The sequence below is a fragment of the Oreochromis niloticus genome, linkage group LG22 (assembly GCF_001858045.2).
Source record: "Oreochromis niloticus isolate F11D_XX linkage group LG22, O_niloticus_UMD_NMBU, whole genome shotgun sequence".
NCBI lineage: Eukaryota > Metazoa > Chordata > Actinopteri > Cichliformes > Cichlidae > Oreochromis > Oreochromis niloticus.
In genome coordinates this window covers 27,117,199-27,133,053 of record NC_031985.2, presented here as the reverse complement: position 1 = coordinate 27,133,053, position 15,855 = coordinate 27,117,199, and the positions used below count along the sequence as shown (strand labels likewise).

Sequence of the window (15,855 nt, the reverse complement as noted above, 5' to 3'; positions counted from 1 at the left end):
CTAATTAGCTATCCAAACACCTTGTGAAATGTGATAATGGATAAAGCAGTCATATTGCGTGCACATCCACACACACACACATACACAATGACCATGCTGTGTCAAAAGGATTTTCCTGCCTTGTAATTAGACCCCTCTTGCATTTGACCAGTTACTGTCATGCTTATTTAGTTGTCAAAAAGGTTAAAGGTTAACTCAGCATTTTCTGCTCTAAGAATACTCTTAGTGACTGCATAACAAGGAGCAAGGATGTCAATTTGGGTTTACATACACTACAATCAATCCATTCGCTTAATCCATCCATCCATCTTATTCTGCTTATCCAATTCATGGTCACATACAGCCTGAAGCTTATCCTAGATGGCATAGGGCAAGAGGTACACCGTGTACAGGTTCCCAGTCTGTTGAAGGGCTAAAATATAAAGATCCTAATAGAACAGATTAATAAAGTCTTCATTCCAAATTAAGATGCACATGATAAGGGCATCAATATTTAGATCTACAGGCATAAAACAACTAAAGGGAAGGTTGTTGACAATATCCAAGAAATAAGACGACTGGCATATGAACAATGATTGTACGAGCCTGCAGCTAATTCTGGATCCAGTATTTTTTTTTCTATTACGCACTCATACACACTCTCTTTTTCTCCCAGAGTTTCATTTCTCTCTGCTGCTTTTTGATCATCTTTGCCACAAAAGCAAAAGAAGATTGGCGTTTAGAAATTCAATAGCGTTGGTTGGGCGCTCCATTGGTCACTGTGTCCCTGTTAGCCTTGCTGGCTAATCAGACCTTATTCCCAAGCTTGTCCTGCATTTTATTAGAGGCTTCCCTCTGCAGACTTAGGGGGGAATTGATGATCACACCAAGAGGGGAAGTTTAAATATCAAGTCAGGTCAATGTGCATTTTAAAACAGTTACATAATTGTTGTAATTTTGCCTCTACTACATATCTGATTAAAGTCTAGACCTTCAGATTTAACAAATATATTGGTCGTAACTTTTGGGAACAATTTTTTTTAAGATAATTTCATTTTCACAAAATAAACAAACAAAGAAACAAATAAAAAAAACCCCTAAATGACAGGTGACAGACAAATGAAACCAAGAAGAACATCGAGGAAAGGAAGGGGTCATGACAGAAAGCACATCATGGCATGGAATTGTATTTATGCCAGTAGAAATGGCTCATCAATGTTCATTGATGATGTAACCATGTAACAACACTATAGTGACCTTAAACATTGCCTGACTGGTAAATAAATGGAAGCTACATTAACAGGTTTAGTAGACGACCTTGATTAAGCGTGCTTTTAACATACCAAAGATAAAACTAAAAGCGGAAAGAATCAGCAGCAAGCATCAACTGAAGGTAGCGGCACTGAATGCCTCGCAAAGGACCAGGAATGACTTCAGGCAGTCATAGACTGCAAAGAATTTGCATTTAATTCTTAAAAACAATCCTGGGATTTAAAATTTGGTTAGTTTGTCCAATTATTTTGAGCCTGTATAAAAACAATGGTACTGTCAAAATCGGCTCTGCTTATACGCTTTCAAATAGAGCTAAAAGTGTTATAATCACATCTTGATTGGGTCATTTCACATCCATTGCGGCCCTGTACAAAAGCAAAATAATGCCAATCACTCAACTGCCCAGAGGGCGTGTTCAGCGTGAGTGATTTATCAACAATCAATGCTGTTGACTTGACCGTGACATGGCTGTACACCCATATATGATTGCTGAACATCTGAACCCAAAAAACAGGGGGCTAAAAACCTGCTAAATTTGTCCACCCTGCCCTGGGAAGAATTAGAAACTTGGCTGCAGAGATCTGCTTTTATTCTGCTACAAAAGCATTAGTGAGGTGAGGCACTGATGTTGGCTGACAAGGACTCTCTCTAACAGTAGGCGTTCCAATTCTTTCCAAAGATGTTGGATGGGTTTTAGGTCAAGGATCTGTTCACCGCAGTCATGAAGCGGAAAAAAAATAAAATAAAACATTTATTCATGAATGGGGATTTGTTCACAGGAATACTGTGATGTTGTACAGGAAAGGTCCCTGCCTAAGACCTTTCCAGTTAGAGCACGCTGCTGTATAAAATATCATTTCCTAGTAGGAGGATTTCTCTTAAGTGAAACTTACCAATTAAAGCTTTAGACCTTTAAACTCTGCTCCTGTCTTAGATCCATTCTGGGACTCAAATAGGTCTGATGAATGCCCATTGATGGTATGCCAACTCTATTTCTGTTATGTATATGGGGAAAGTAATTGTTCCCTCTGAGCTTTGTACTGGAGGAGGGCAGCTCTTCAATAAAGAGCAACAGAAATTAAAAAAAAAAAAAAAAAGGCGCGGGGGGGAGCAAAAGCAGCACCACGTGTGGAAGAGAATGAACCATGCTTGCTGTTGTGAGCTAATTCATAAAATAAAAAAAAAGGTTGGGGGTTTTTTTCTCTTCAAAAAATGTGAACTTCCTAGCAACCCTTAATGCTGCTTCAGCATCAATACATCAACTAAATATGACATTTGTGTGGATGGGAAGTCACTTGGTTAAAAATCTCTTCCAAACTCAAATTGAACATGAACACAATTTCAGGACTTGAAGTGAAATGTGAGTTGTGCTTCAACTTTAACTGATGAAAAAAAAAAAACTACCACTAAAATGCAGAGAGAGGATGAGACGAGCATACAAGTGAAAAGCCTCATGTTTGCTAAACGTCTGTAAAGATCCAAATGGCTGCATTTGAATGCAATTTCGAGCGGTTCTGGAAAGTGCAGCGCTGACTCAGCAAGACCACATTTTTGTTTTCATATACATCTCCTCATCAAGCCTCACTCCTACTGCTACTACACTTTGCCTGATCTGCATATTACACATCAAAACTCTTGATGCTTGTGAGGCTGACTCACCAACGCATGATTTGATCTTCTTTGCACCAGGCATTATACAACCTGGTTATTTAGGCATAATAAAACGTTCACAAAGCGTTAGATGAGTGTTTGGGCAACAGCGATTACTACTGCCAATGGCAGCAACAGTAACAACATAAGGATAGTCATTTTTAGTGCAGTGCATTAAAATGTGCCTCCTATCAGTATATTATTAGAGCCATAGATAATACATAAAGCCAATACTTATTAGAGAAGGGGTGTCAAACATAAAGCCCTGTGGACAGAATCCTCATGGCAAATACTCTAATCCAACCCACTGGACGGCTTTGGAAAATAAGGAGGGCATAAATTTTGGACTCTCCACGATTAAATGACTGAAAAGTTTCTATTTTTTATGATCTACTATAGATTTTTTTTCAAACAATTGGTCTACATTTTAAAAAAACAACAACAAAGCTGCATATTTTCTGTGAATTAACAGAAACTTTTTATAGTCCTGTAATTTCACACATTTCTTGCAATTTAAGTAATGCTGACACATTTCTTTTATTTACTATAGCAGCATTTTTATAGAAAAACTAAGAAATACTGTTGAAATTGCCCTTCTTTTTCTTATATTTAGGGATTAAATGTGTAGTTAAACTTCTTTATACTCACAGAAAGGGGAGTTTCACTGGTTTGGCCCACTTAGGATCAAAATGGACTGTATGTGGCACACCATTTAAAATGAATTCAACATCCCTGCAGCTGAGTACGACTAAAATGGGCAATAACCTTTTTATAGTTTGTTTTCATTTGCATTTCTTTGATCTGTCTTTTGTTCTTCCCCTCCTGGATCATTGACTTCATCACTGCGTTTCGTAATTTCTATATATCCACTGACATATATGCACAAGGAGAGGCTCACACCACTGCTGGCACAAGCCAGTAAACAACAGCATATCTCATGGCTACCACTTAGCTTTGTCACTCTCCTAGGAGCGAGAACTGCACAACACTGCATTCGTTTTATTTGATCACTAATTGTTTTTGGCCTGAGGATTATTGCAAAGCGATTTGTGCGGACCCGGGGAAAACACGGTGGACGTGTGAACGTCACCTTGTTCCATTTGTCAGCCTTGATTTGTGTGCTGTAAGTGTAATTGACTTATGTCTCTACAAAGGGGGAACGAATGAGCAAAGAATTCATTTGTGTTTTTTTACTTCTCCTGTGTCGGAGCGCATTTGTTGTTCATTTTAGCATTCTATATTAAGGCTTCTAGTTATTGGGACTGTTATTTGCAAAGGAGAGTGTGTCAGTTAGAAATATTACATTATGATTCACATTTGTGATTTTAAACACTTCTCTTTTCTGCCATTTATTTAAAATGGACACATTTTGCTTTTTTCCCCTCATATTCTGTCATATACTGTTACAGTGGTGGATGCTTATATTAAAGATCACCAAAGTTTGTCAGCATGAGGTTTTAACTCTAGCTTTGATTAATAAAGCTCCACCCACCTGCTTTTCAGCCAATCAGAAGAAAGATGGCTTAAAAAGGAGATGATCCTAAATGGCTTGTTTCTCACAGAGGATGAACTGAAGGGCATCAAAGAATCATCAGAGTAAATCATGCAAGGTTATATTAGTAGAGTTCAAGAATCAAAATGATGTGCTGGGAAGTCCACTTTTTTGGGTATACCTTTCGTTAATGTAAATATCTGTTAAGCCAACCCCATGGCAATGACCCAGTGGATTTAGAGATGTAGCGATGGTCAAGATGACCTGCTAACATTCAAGCTGAGCATCAAAATGAGGAAGAAAGGTGATTTGAGTGATTTTGAATATGGCATGGTGGTTATTGCCAGACAGGCTGGTCTGAGTTTTTCACAAACTGCTGATCTGTTGGGATTTCCTCACACAACTATCTCTGTGGTTTCCAGACAATGGTCATTTCTCTGGGTGAAAATGCCTTGTAGATTCCACAGGTCAGAGGAGAAAGGCTAGAAGGCAACAGTGAGTTAAATAACCACTTGTCATAAAGAAGGTATGAAGAACACACTGTGAATGCACAGAATGTAGAATCTTGAAGAAGATGGGCTAGAGGAGCAGAAGACCATGCTGGGAAACTGAGGCTAAAATTCACATGGGGTCACAAAAATGGCCCAATAGATTGATTGCAAAAACATTGCCTGGTCTGATGAGACTTGATTTCTGCTACGACATTCAGATCTTAGGTTCAGAATTTGGCACAAACAACATTAAAGTTTGGCTCCATCCTGCTGTAGTCGCTCAGACTGCTGTAATGGTGTAACGGTATGGGAGATATTTTGGCATGCTTTGGGCCTCTCAATACCAAGTATCTTTTAGCTGACCTTAGTTTTATTGCTGACCTTTCCGTCCCTTTATGATCATAGTGAACCCATCTTCTGGTGGTAGCTAGTATTATAACTTACCATGTCACAAAGATTAGATCATCTCAAACTGGTTTCTTGAACATGAAAATGAGTTCACTGTACTCAAAGGCCTCCACAGTTGACTCCTCATCCTTTATTCCAGCTCTGATTGTGTGCAGATGAAGTCGTGCGTCTACCACCTTTTTTGTTTTCAGTCCAAAAAGTGAAGCATTATATGACTCTTTAAACTCTTTAAACTCTTTAAACGGTTTACTTGTTTTCATTATTGCATTACTTCTTTTCCTCACACTTTCCCCCCCTCTTTGCTCGGAAATAAAAAAAAGGTTTTCACATTTTATCTTTTTTTCACAGCCAACACCCCCCCCTCCCCACACACATACACTTCTATTTATTTGTTCCTATTTTCTCTGGAGCACTTCATCTGTTCAAATCTCCTCAAGTCTCTGCTAATATTTTCTCCTCCCACTCCTATCTCAGTCCTCCTCTCACCTTCTCTTCCACTGCTTTTCCTTCTTATCAGCCTCTCTCTCTCTCTCTCTCTCTCTCTCTCTCTCACTAACACACACACTGTTGCTCTCTCTTTCTCTGGAGACACCAGCTTGTTAATGACTTCACTGCGGTTTGTCTTTTAGCTGGAACTGACTGTGGTTGATTATCTCACCATCAGCATTTAGCATCAGGCACTTCTGAGAGGATCCCTCACCCCTTATCGTTTCGCCGCAAAACGCAAACACCTTGTGATGTCACACACGTATGAATATTAATGATCAGCTGCGCGCCACAGCCCCATTCTTTCTTCACGATGGAGACAGGAAGAATTAGTCTGAGTCAAAAAAAAAAAAAAAAAAGAAGACGTCAGCCCTGTTTGAAATATTGATGTGTTTTGGGGAAGCTGTGTGTGAGATTTCCAAATCGCTGATGCTGCTGATGCACTCTTACCTTTGCGGTGAAGCTGCAATTAACAGGCTAAACGGGCAGAAAACTTAGTGGTTAATAGAAATGAAAAAAAAAAGTGTCAGCTCCTGCAAATCCTCTATGATTACTGTTAATACACGTTAAATGCCAAGAATTTGAACTGAAAGCGAGAGAGCTGAAGGCAGCTCTATCAAGGCCAGATCATGCCCTTGGGCAAAGTGACGGGGTACATTACAGCTCGCCCAACAAGTAGGGAAAGAAGGCTGATAGAAATGCAGTCTAATTGCATGTGAAACTTTGCCTGCTAAGTGGGGGAATCAAATTGTGTGTGTGTGTGTGTGTGTGTGTGTGTGTGTGTGTGTGTGTGTGCATGGGGATGAAGTGCCATTTTAACCTCCACCAGGCAACAAGGTCAGCTTTTTATAAATTGTAAGTAGAGCTAGTGATGAGTCATACACAGGCGTGCTCAGTGGGCACAGCTTTGAATCCAGCAACTATATCAACTTCTTTTTTTTTTAAGATATATTCTTTTGCCTTAAAAATATACAGAACCGATTTAACTAGAGCCATTCATTGCATATGTGTGTGTGTGTGTGTGTGTGTGTGTAAGTGAGTGTGTTTTGCAGTGGTAGGGCACTAGTTCAAAGCACTGCTTTTTAGTGTGATAGGCAGTCAGTGGAGAGTTAGAGCTTACAGAGCACAGGAGAGCATCAGCCCTTGGCCTTGACCACTGACAAGTTATAGCTGCACAGGGTCTCGTATAGAAAGAATACGCACACACATACACACACACACTTGCACAAACACGCGCAGAAATACACACCTATTTCTTTTCTCTGCACTTCAACTCCCTCCCTCCCTCCCACCTTCCCTCCCTCCCATGTCTCTCTCTTACCACCCATCATTTATTGGCTAATGTCTCCCCTCTACTCAGCCATCAAAATCTTGCTGCTGTATCTATTTTTTCCTTCTTTTATTTTATCTTCCCTCTTCCCTCCTTCTGGGAGAAAATAAGCTGCATCAGCACTGTGGTTACATTCCACCCTGCAAACACGCACACACACATATACACACACATACACACGCATTCACAAAGTGCATAGGATTAAAGGATGAATGACCTGATTTAGTCCCTGTCGGTTTACAGCTGTGAATATGCATTAATTTTTCTTTTAGAGGACACACACACACAGGCACGCTCAAAAAAAATTCGAATGAGTAAAAACAGCATGCGAGTGTGCTCGCACGTTTGCCAAATTGTGACTCCTGTATTAGCCATTGAGTTTCTACCTCATCCTCAGCCCATCTCATGGCTGTTGAGGTGTCCGCATCCGCCCCTCTCGCCTTCCATGCCAGCCTGCGTTCTGCCCGTCTTCCTCAGCGGGCCTTTCTTTCATCGCAGCGTCTCCACTCCTCCTCAATACAGCCATCTTTCTTACACATTTACCCTGTCTACCATCCTCCATCTGTCCGTCTCTCCTGCTCTCGCTCCCCTGGGTAGTGGTGGGATAATTGGAAGCAGAGGTTCTTCATTGAGATGATGCTGAGGCCAGTCAGGTGGAAAGCCCTCTTAATAGACCTCTGCTCTTTTCCATGCCTACACACACACACACACACACACACACACACACATATGCATGCACACACGAGAGCTTACGCAAACACTTACACACACAGCATATATTCTTCTGTTTGGATGCAGCCATGCACGCACACGCCTATTCTTCTCCACGGGAGGACCTAATTTCTGATATTACTCAGCATTTCATATAATAGAAGCAGCCAATGATTTCCCATAACAGCGTCGTTTTTCTTAACTTTTGTGTGTGTCTCTCTCTCCTCCCGTGTCCCTCACTCTCCTTTGTCCTCCCTCCATCACTTTACCACTCACTTGAGATACCTGTGCTGCAAATCCATTCTTTTGTATCGCTCGGTTGCAATCATATCTCGCATCTTTTCCTTGATAACAGGCAATCCCCCAGCTGTTTCCCCCCGCCCACAATAGCAGCTGCATTCCTCAGATTGCCACAGCCCATATCACACTGCAAAATTTAATCTACCTCTGCTTGTGAAGTCAGCTTCTGTGTGCTTCCCAACTGTATCCATTTTCTTTGCCCTTAGCTTGGAAATATGATTCAGGGACATTTCCGGCTTATGCAAGAGACCATGCCAGTTTGGCCCCCTCTCTAGCTCCTCCATGATACCCTCTGTCAAACCCCCTTTTCACCGCAGTGCCCTGCCTGCTGAACCAAGATGGCTGCCTTCCAAGTCAATTTGCGGTCAGCGAAGGAGCCATTTGCATGAACATGTGTCCCATCATTTAGCTGATATCCCCCTATGTGTGTCGCACAGAGAGGAGTGAAATCACACATTTAATAAAGTCCTCTCCACCTTTTTTTTGGTCCAACACATCTCTCCGGTTCTGGTGTTTTGCAATTTTCCCACCTCTGGTGTGGTACTTAAGGATTAGTTGAAACACAGAGGCCTCTCTTAATGTTAAGAGATAAAAGTGAGGGAATGTAATAGATTGTAAAGAGCAGGATACACAGGCAGTGAGTTAGGGGGAGAGAGAGAGAGAGGACGTTTTAAATTGAAGGGAAATTTCAAGGATGAGCTAAAAGTTAGGTGGGCAACATATTCTGTTATTAGAATCTGTAAATCAGGGATGTAAAGCGTATACACACACACCAGCACACAGTCATTACTGTATGCAGATTAATCAATCTGTGGTAACTGGCCACAAATGAACAATGGACACCTGGTTTTTTAATTAGCATGTGTATGTGGGCATCTCTGTCTTGCGGATGTTGAACACTGATTGAATAGCTCAACCTGCAAAAGTGCTGCTGGAAGCAGGCCGTAATAAGACAAGGCTCACTTATCTAAACTATTTTTCACGTAGGTGCACTATAGTCAAACGATGATTGATATTTTGCATCTAGATGCAAGGGGAACCTGTGTGTGTTCAGTTTGAGATGTCCGCTCAAACAGACCTTGGAGTGGGAGATTCTAAAAGCATTTCTGTTCACTTCATTTGCGAGATTTACAAAAAGCTCAACTTTCCGTCCCTCAATGTCGAGTATATTGTCAAGCAGTAGGCGCATGGTAGACTTGTGAGTGAGAACAGAAGGTCCAAAAGCAGAGCCAGAAAGTCCAGCAGCAGATTGGAGTGCATAGTTGTGAGTTAAATAAAATAAATCAATTTTTTTTTTAAAAACGGCAGCGAGGATTGTTTCACAGATCTACAAGAATTACCATCTACAGCAACTCATATGCCGGGCCATTCAGAGCAGCTTGTATGGGCACAGATAGAGAGGGAAATGGTGTAAAACAGTCATAGAGTTGAAGAATAAGAAAGGTTAAATGTCCAAAAGAAGTTGCAAGAGAAGTACATAAGCTCTGGTAGATTTTTTTTCACATGGTTCAATCTTCACCTTACATGGATATGAGGGCGAATAAATGTCATTTACCTTGACATTTTCCTATCTGACGCTATGACATTTGTATATTTTGAATGCAAACTGTGGCCTTTTAATTTGTGTTGGTAACAAAATAAATCCCCCTGGAAGTTTTTGATATATCAAAAAAGAAAAAAATGAAGTATAAAATACAGTTTTACCTTCTTTCCATCAGGGGGCACTGAACCGTACACACGTTGTGCAGGCACATCAGGAAGCAAATATCGGCCAGTGAAACTATTTAGTTAAATTTTTTGAGGGAAACAACAACAACAACATTAGATTTGGATTTGGGGAAGTCTGGATTATAACTCAATAAATTACTGAGGTCAGTAGGTATATATTCTATTATTTGTATATACTGGCTACCGAGCTTGTATCTTATGATACAGAAAGCAGTAAATGCAATGTGCATGCTCCCAACAGAGTTTTGGGTAGCTGGCTACAAGGTTCTAGTTATCTGCTTAAAAAATATATTGCGCTGTGAGAAAACAGTGGAGTTTTTAGCTAGGTAGATCAGTTTCAGCAATAAACAGTTACACTGATAACCAGCAAAGTTCCTTAGGGTAAGCAGACAAGCTATTATTTGTCTTGACAACTTATTATTTTTTCGTTATTTCGCTAATTGGCTACAGCTACTAACTGAAGTGAGCTTTTGCTATATTCTCTGTCAAGATGATCCCACACTGCTTCAGTAATGTTCAGGTCTGGGTTGTGTTTCTCTCCAGGTATGCTTTTACTGCACAGATAGCGTGTTCGTCTTTTTAGATTATATTGCATTGAATCGAATTCTGATTATACTTATCTGCTTTCATAATGTCATCAGTTTTAATAAGATCCCCCAAACCAGCAAAAGATGAAAAGAAAAACAGAGCTTTTCATATTTCATAAGTAGTTTGCATCCTGTTCATTTGCTGTAGATGTTTTTTTGTCTTCTGTCTTCACTTGTCCAGTTTCCTCAAATGCCTGTGTCTGCCCTACGTTAAGTTGTTGGCCTATGTCAAGGAGATCAAATTATGTGTTTTTTCTAATAGGCTGTCAGTAACAAAATTAAGATACAATTTCAAGTTAGTTTTTGGTTACTACTAGTGGTGGTGGTGTAATGGTGTGGGAGATATTTTGTCTTAGCACATTCAGGTTTAAACAGAAGTTTAAAGTTTGTCAGCCCTTGGGGTCCCCCAAATGGCATGGGGCTCCAAGCAGTTGACTTCCTTGCCTGGTGTCATGCAATGATTGATTTAAGCGACTTTCAATGGTTATTGGTGCCAGATGGGCTAATCTGACTATTTCAGAGAATGGTGATCTATTTTCCTGCATATGGTTTACAGAGAAAGGTCTAAAAAAGAGAAAATACTCAGTAGGCAGTATTCCTCAGGGGGAAAATGTCTCATTGATACCAGATGTCAGAAGAGAATGGCCAGACTAATATGAGCTGATAATAAGACAATAGTAACTCAAATAAGCACTTGTTGCAACCAAGGTATACAGAAGAGTATCTCCAGATGCACAGCGAATCCAGCCTTGAAAGAAATGGGCTATAGCAGCAAAAAACCACACTGGGTGCCACTCCTATCAGCTAAGAACAGGGACACTTCATACAGGGTGGTCAAAATTGGACAAGAGGCAAAATGTTGCCTTGTCTGATGAGTCTCAGTTTCTGCTGAGACATTCAACTGACAGTTAACAGACAGTTAACTGAGTGGCTTTTATTGTTGGAACATTCCTGTCTTATATCAACAATTCAGGCTAGTGTTGTTGATGTCATGTAGGGATTTAGGGATATTTTCTTCACAGACCTCTTAGTACCAACTGAGCATTGGTATTGGTTTAAATGCAACAGCCTTCCTGTGTTGTTGCTGACTGTGTCCATTCCTTTATGACAACAGTGTACCCACCTTTGATGACTGCTTCTAGCAGGATAATGTGTCATGTCAGGATCAGATCACCTCAAACTAGTCTCTTGAACATGACAATGAGTTCATGTAACTCAAATGGCCTCCACAGTCACCAGATCTCAATACATCTTTGGAATTTGGCGGAAGAGGAGATTTGAGTCATGGATCTGTGGTCAGCAAATATGCAGCAATAGTGTGATGCTCTCATGTCAGTATGGACCAAAATCTTTGCTGAATCTCTGCCATGAAGAACTAAGGCAGTTCTGAAGCCAAAAGGGGGTCCAGCCCAGCACAAGCAAGATGTTCCTCAACACTCACAAGCTCATCTTTTTTAGGACTTTGCTTTATCAATGCTAGAGAAAGTCTGATTAGGTCGTTTTTGAGAGTTTATTTGTAAAGGCACTGTTCTGTATCAGTTCAGAGATAGGAAAACACCTGAATTATGTGAGAATTGTCCCTCTTGGAAATAGAATTTGGTTGTTCTTACAGAAAACTCTCCTTTCCAGGCTAAATTTAGACTTATTGAAATAATCTTAAATATGCTCGTGCGTTGTACCACATGTTACATAAACAGATCCACCAACAGAGCTGACAATGTTATGCCAATACCCTTCTGTTTTTTTTTTGACTATGTAAGAAGTCTTCCTAAATGTGCATTCATGTGCCTTGCCAATGTTTTGCCACTGCCTTCGGTGTGCTGTCATGGTCCGGGGGTGTGCGTGCGTCATGTGCACCTGGGCCACTTGGCCACAACATCAAATATCATGAATGCATAAGTAATATGTGTTGTGGTATGCATTATGCGATCTCATCTGTTCTCGGAGAGAGAATATTGTTTGGTATTATGCACATTATTCACATTATTCACGGCGTATGACACTGACAAATCCAACCAACCACCAATCTGCAAAAGAGGTTTCAGAGTTCTAGTGTGTATAAATCTGGATCACAATCATTAACAAATCGTTTATTGATTGTTGTGTTATTTGGCGTTTTATCAGACATATTCTGTGTTTTCATACTTGCGGCAGTGAGCATATGTTTATTTCTTATTTATTAACCTGGGAATTCTGCGAAGGAGGAGGACAGTTTTCAAGGTTAAGAGGGCTAAAGACACCATCTACACTGCAGACTTCTCCCACAACTCCACCCAGTGCTTCCTGCAGAAGTTCTCTGATGACTCTGCAATAGTCGGCCTGATCACTGATGGGGACGACAAGGAGTACAGAGGACTGACTCAGGACTTTGTGGACTGGTGCCAGCTGAACTACCTCCAGATCAACGCCAGTAAAACCAAGGAGCTGGTGGTAGACTTCCGCAGGCACAAACATCCTCCACTGCAACCACTGAACATCCAAGGTATGGACATCGAGGCTGTGGACAGCTACAGGTACCTTGGTGTTCATCTGAACAACAAACTGGACTGGACTCATAACTCAGACGCCCTCTACAGGAAAGGGCAGAGCAGGCTGTACCTGCTTCGGAGACTCAGGTCGTTTGGAGTGGAGGGCCCACTCCTGAAGACCTTCTATGACTCTGTGGTGGCCTCAGCCATCTTTTATGGTGTGGTCTGCTGGGGGGGCAGCATCTCTGCTGGGGACAGGAAGAGACTGAACAGGCTGATCCGAAGGGCCAGCTCTGTTCTAGGATGCCCTCTGGACCCAGTGGAGGTGGTGAGTGACAGGAGAATGGTGGCTAAGCTGTCATCCCTGTTGGACAACATCTCCCACCCCATGCATGAGACTGTGAAGGCACTGAGCAGCTCCTTCAGTGGGAGACTGCGGCACCCACGGTGTGGGACGGAGAGATTTCGCAGGTCTTTCCTCCCCACTGCTGTCAGACTCTACAATAAAGACTTTTGCAGCTGATCAAACACACAAACCCACACATGTGCAATAAGACTGCTATACGTGCAATTCTTCTTCTGACGAAGTTGTGTTTTTGTATTTTCCTACTCAGTTGTATATAGTATTTGTATTTCTATTTTATTCTATTGTATATAGTATTTTATTTTATTTTATTGTATTTTATTGCATTCCAGTGTTTTCTAATTTCTGCTACATAACTTTGCACTTTTGCTGTAACAAAACAAATTTCCCACCTGTGGGACTAATAAAGGCCATCTTATCTTATCTTATCTTATTTATATTTACAAGTAAAATGAAGCACTTTTCACATCAAAATGAAAACATTAAAAAATAAATAGAGAGATATTTAGAAGCAGGTTTGCTTCACCAAGCTGGTGGGGAAAGTGAGAAACGCTTTAAAGAGTCACCAGCGCCTTTACCAGACACATGGCCATGTAAATATCACATCTGCAAACTACTGGCGTGGTTATTAGAAACAATTGTTGAATCAGTTTGACAGTATGTTTGCTATCTGTTTGTTTATTCACACACTGGCTGCTGTGTTTCTAATTTACTGTGAATACATGATTGCGCTTACTGTGTCTTTGCTGATGGAAAGAAATTAGTTAACTGTCTTGTTGAGGTCTTGGCATTTTAATAATTTGCTGATGATTCAAAGCCTCGTTATACAAAAGTGATCCTTGAATGCCTGAGGTAACAGCTGGCTTAATAGAAGCTGGTGTGATGGAAGTGGGCTTCATACCTGACCTTGCAACCAACTGTGCTATTGATTGGATCTTAATTTTTTTCTTTTTTTTGTCTCACCGTTAATGTCCTTCTGTCCACTTGTTCTTAGGTTAACTGGCTTCCAGCTGCCTCCACCAATTGTGAGTACGGGCTCCAGGCTCACACTGTGGCTGCTTTCTGACTATGCGGTCAGCGGGCAGGGATTCAAAGCTGCATATGAAGGTAACTCAACTTCCATCTTGATAGAATACCCGCTATTATAGCTCACTTTAATGTCTTTCAATGCGTAGTTTCATTTAAACTGAATCTAAAAAGAAATCCTCAGTTCTAAAAGTCACTTTTAAAATGTGTTTTGCGAGTGATTTATGCAAATAATTTAGAAAATGATGCTATCTTTCAAACTCTGTTGATATTACTGCTATTGAGACAAATTTCTTGATTATCGCAACAAAAGGGCTGAAAATGGGTGAGTCATTGCAGTACAAAATAACCAGTGGGTACTCAACTAATTCAATCATCTGGTAGTTTAATTTAAAGCCTTTCTATCCGACTACTATGGGTTATCATTTCTCCATTCTCATGCTAGGGCTAGCACTTTTATCATGGTGACATACAGTGTTTTATGATCCATGGCGAGGTGATATTAATGATAGCACGCTTCAGTTCCATGTAGGAGTAGCGGTGAGCCTAGGGAGAAGAAAATACAAGCGAGTGACTAATTAGGCTAATTACCTGACATGGGTTTGTCAGTCTTTTTGAGATATTGTGAATGCAGGGATGTGGCTCATTGGAGCAACATCAATAGACTCAGAAAGCCCAAGACCACACTGTGTAACTATGTAAAGCCACATAAAAGAGTCTGTTTGTTAATTCCACTGGGAGGCAATTGGGACATTGCGTCTTTCTTTCTCACTAGTGGGTACAAGACTGTCAGTCGTGTCGAGCTTCTGACCTTGGATGATTTAACTGTCTCTTGCTGCAAATAAGTTTGCAGAACTACATTGGCGACTAAAGTAATGCCAAGACTGCAGATGCTTTGTGTTTCATAGTTTGAACAGTTTTACTGCTAGACCAACTACTTTTGCTTTGTACTGTAAGCAATCATTTGCCCCTATGCACAAACTGTACTGTTGATAGCACATGTCAATAAAGCTGTGTGAATCCGCTTGTTAAGTGTTGACACTGGCATTAAACTTGCCCCAGTGCTTGGTCCCCTGTTATTTCAGTAGTTCTGAGTGCAAAAATGATTGTAGAAATTGTTATTCTATTGATCTACAGTCTTTCATTAGCACATCTCAAAGCTAAGCATTCAAAAACCTGCGCTGTACAATACATTTCCTTTTTTGACCGTGTTCTGGACACCAAATTTTAGATTCTGTGAAAAAGAAGAATCACCGGGCTAACAAGAATTTGTTACTTGAAGAATAACCAAAAAACGTAACAATTCCAAATTACCATTTTTTAGGGGGGAAACAGCTTTAACTTGATAAATGTTACCTGTGTAAATTACTCCCTTCAACCTTGTAAATCCTCTGTTTTTTGCTCATCACTCGATGCTACATTTGATAATAGGGGGAAAAAAAGTTACAGTGATCACTCTACTAAGTTGAATTAAATTTGCCCCCTTTTAACCTTCAGTGGTTCCTCAGTGTTTGCTGTTTTGGGGATCTGAAGGGAAAAAAATGAATCCACATCTTGGGGTGG

General features: G+C 40.6%; 1 protein-coding gene across 2 annotated transcripts in view; it reads left to right on the top strand.

The window, feature by feature from the left end:
• The window catches only part of csmd2 (CUB and Sushi multiple domains 2), a 268,656-nt gene that overhangs the window by 32,347 nt on the left and 220,454 nt on the right, over positions 1–15,855 (top strand). For both annotated transcript variants that reach the window (XM_025902309.1, XM_025902308.1), the window contains one exon: positions 14,261–14,373. In XM_025902309.1, the coding sequence (XP_025758094.1) occupies positions 14,261–14,373 (113 nt within the window). The remainder of the gene's footprint in view (positions 1–14,260; positions 14,374–15,855) is intronic.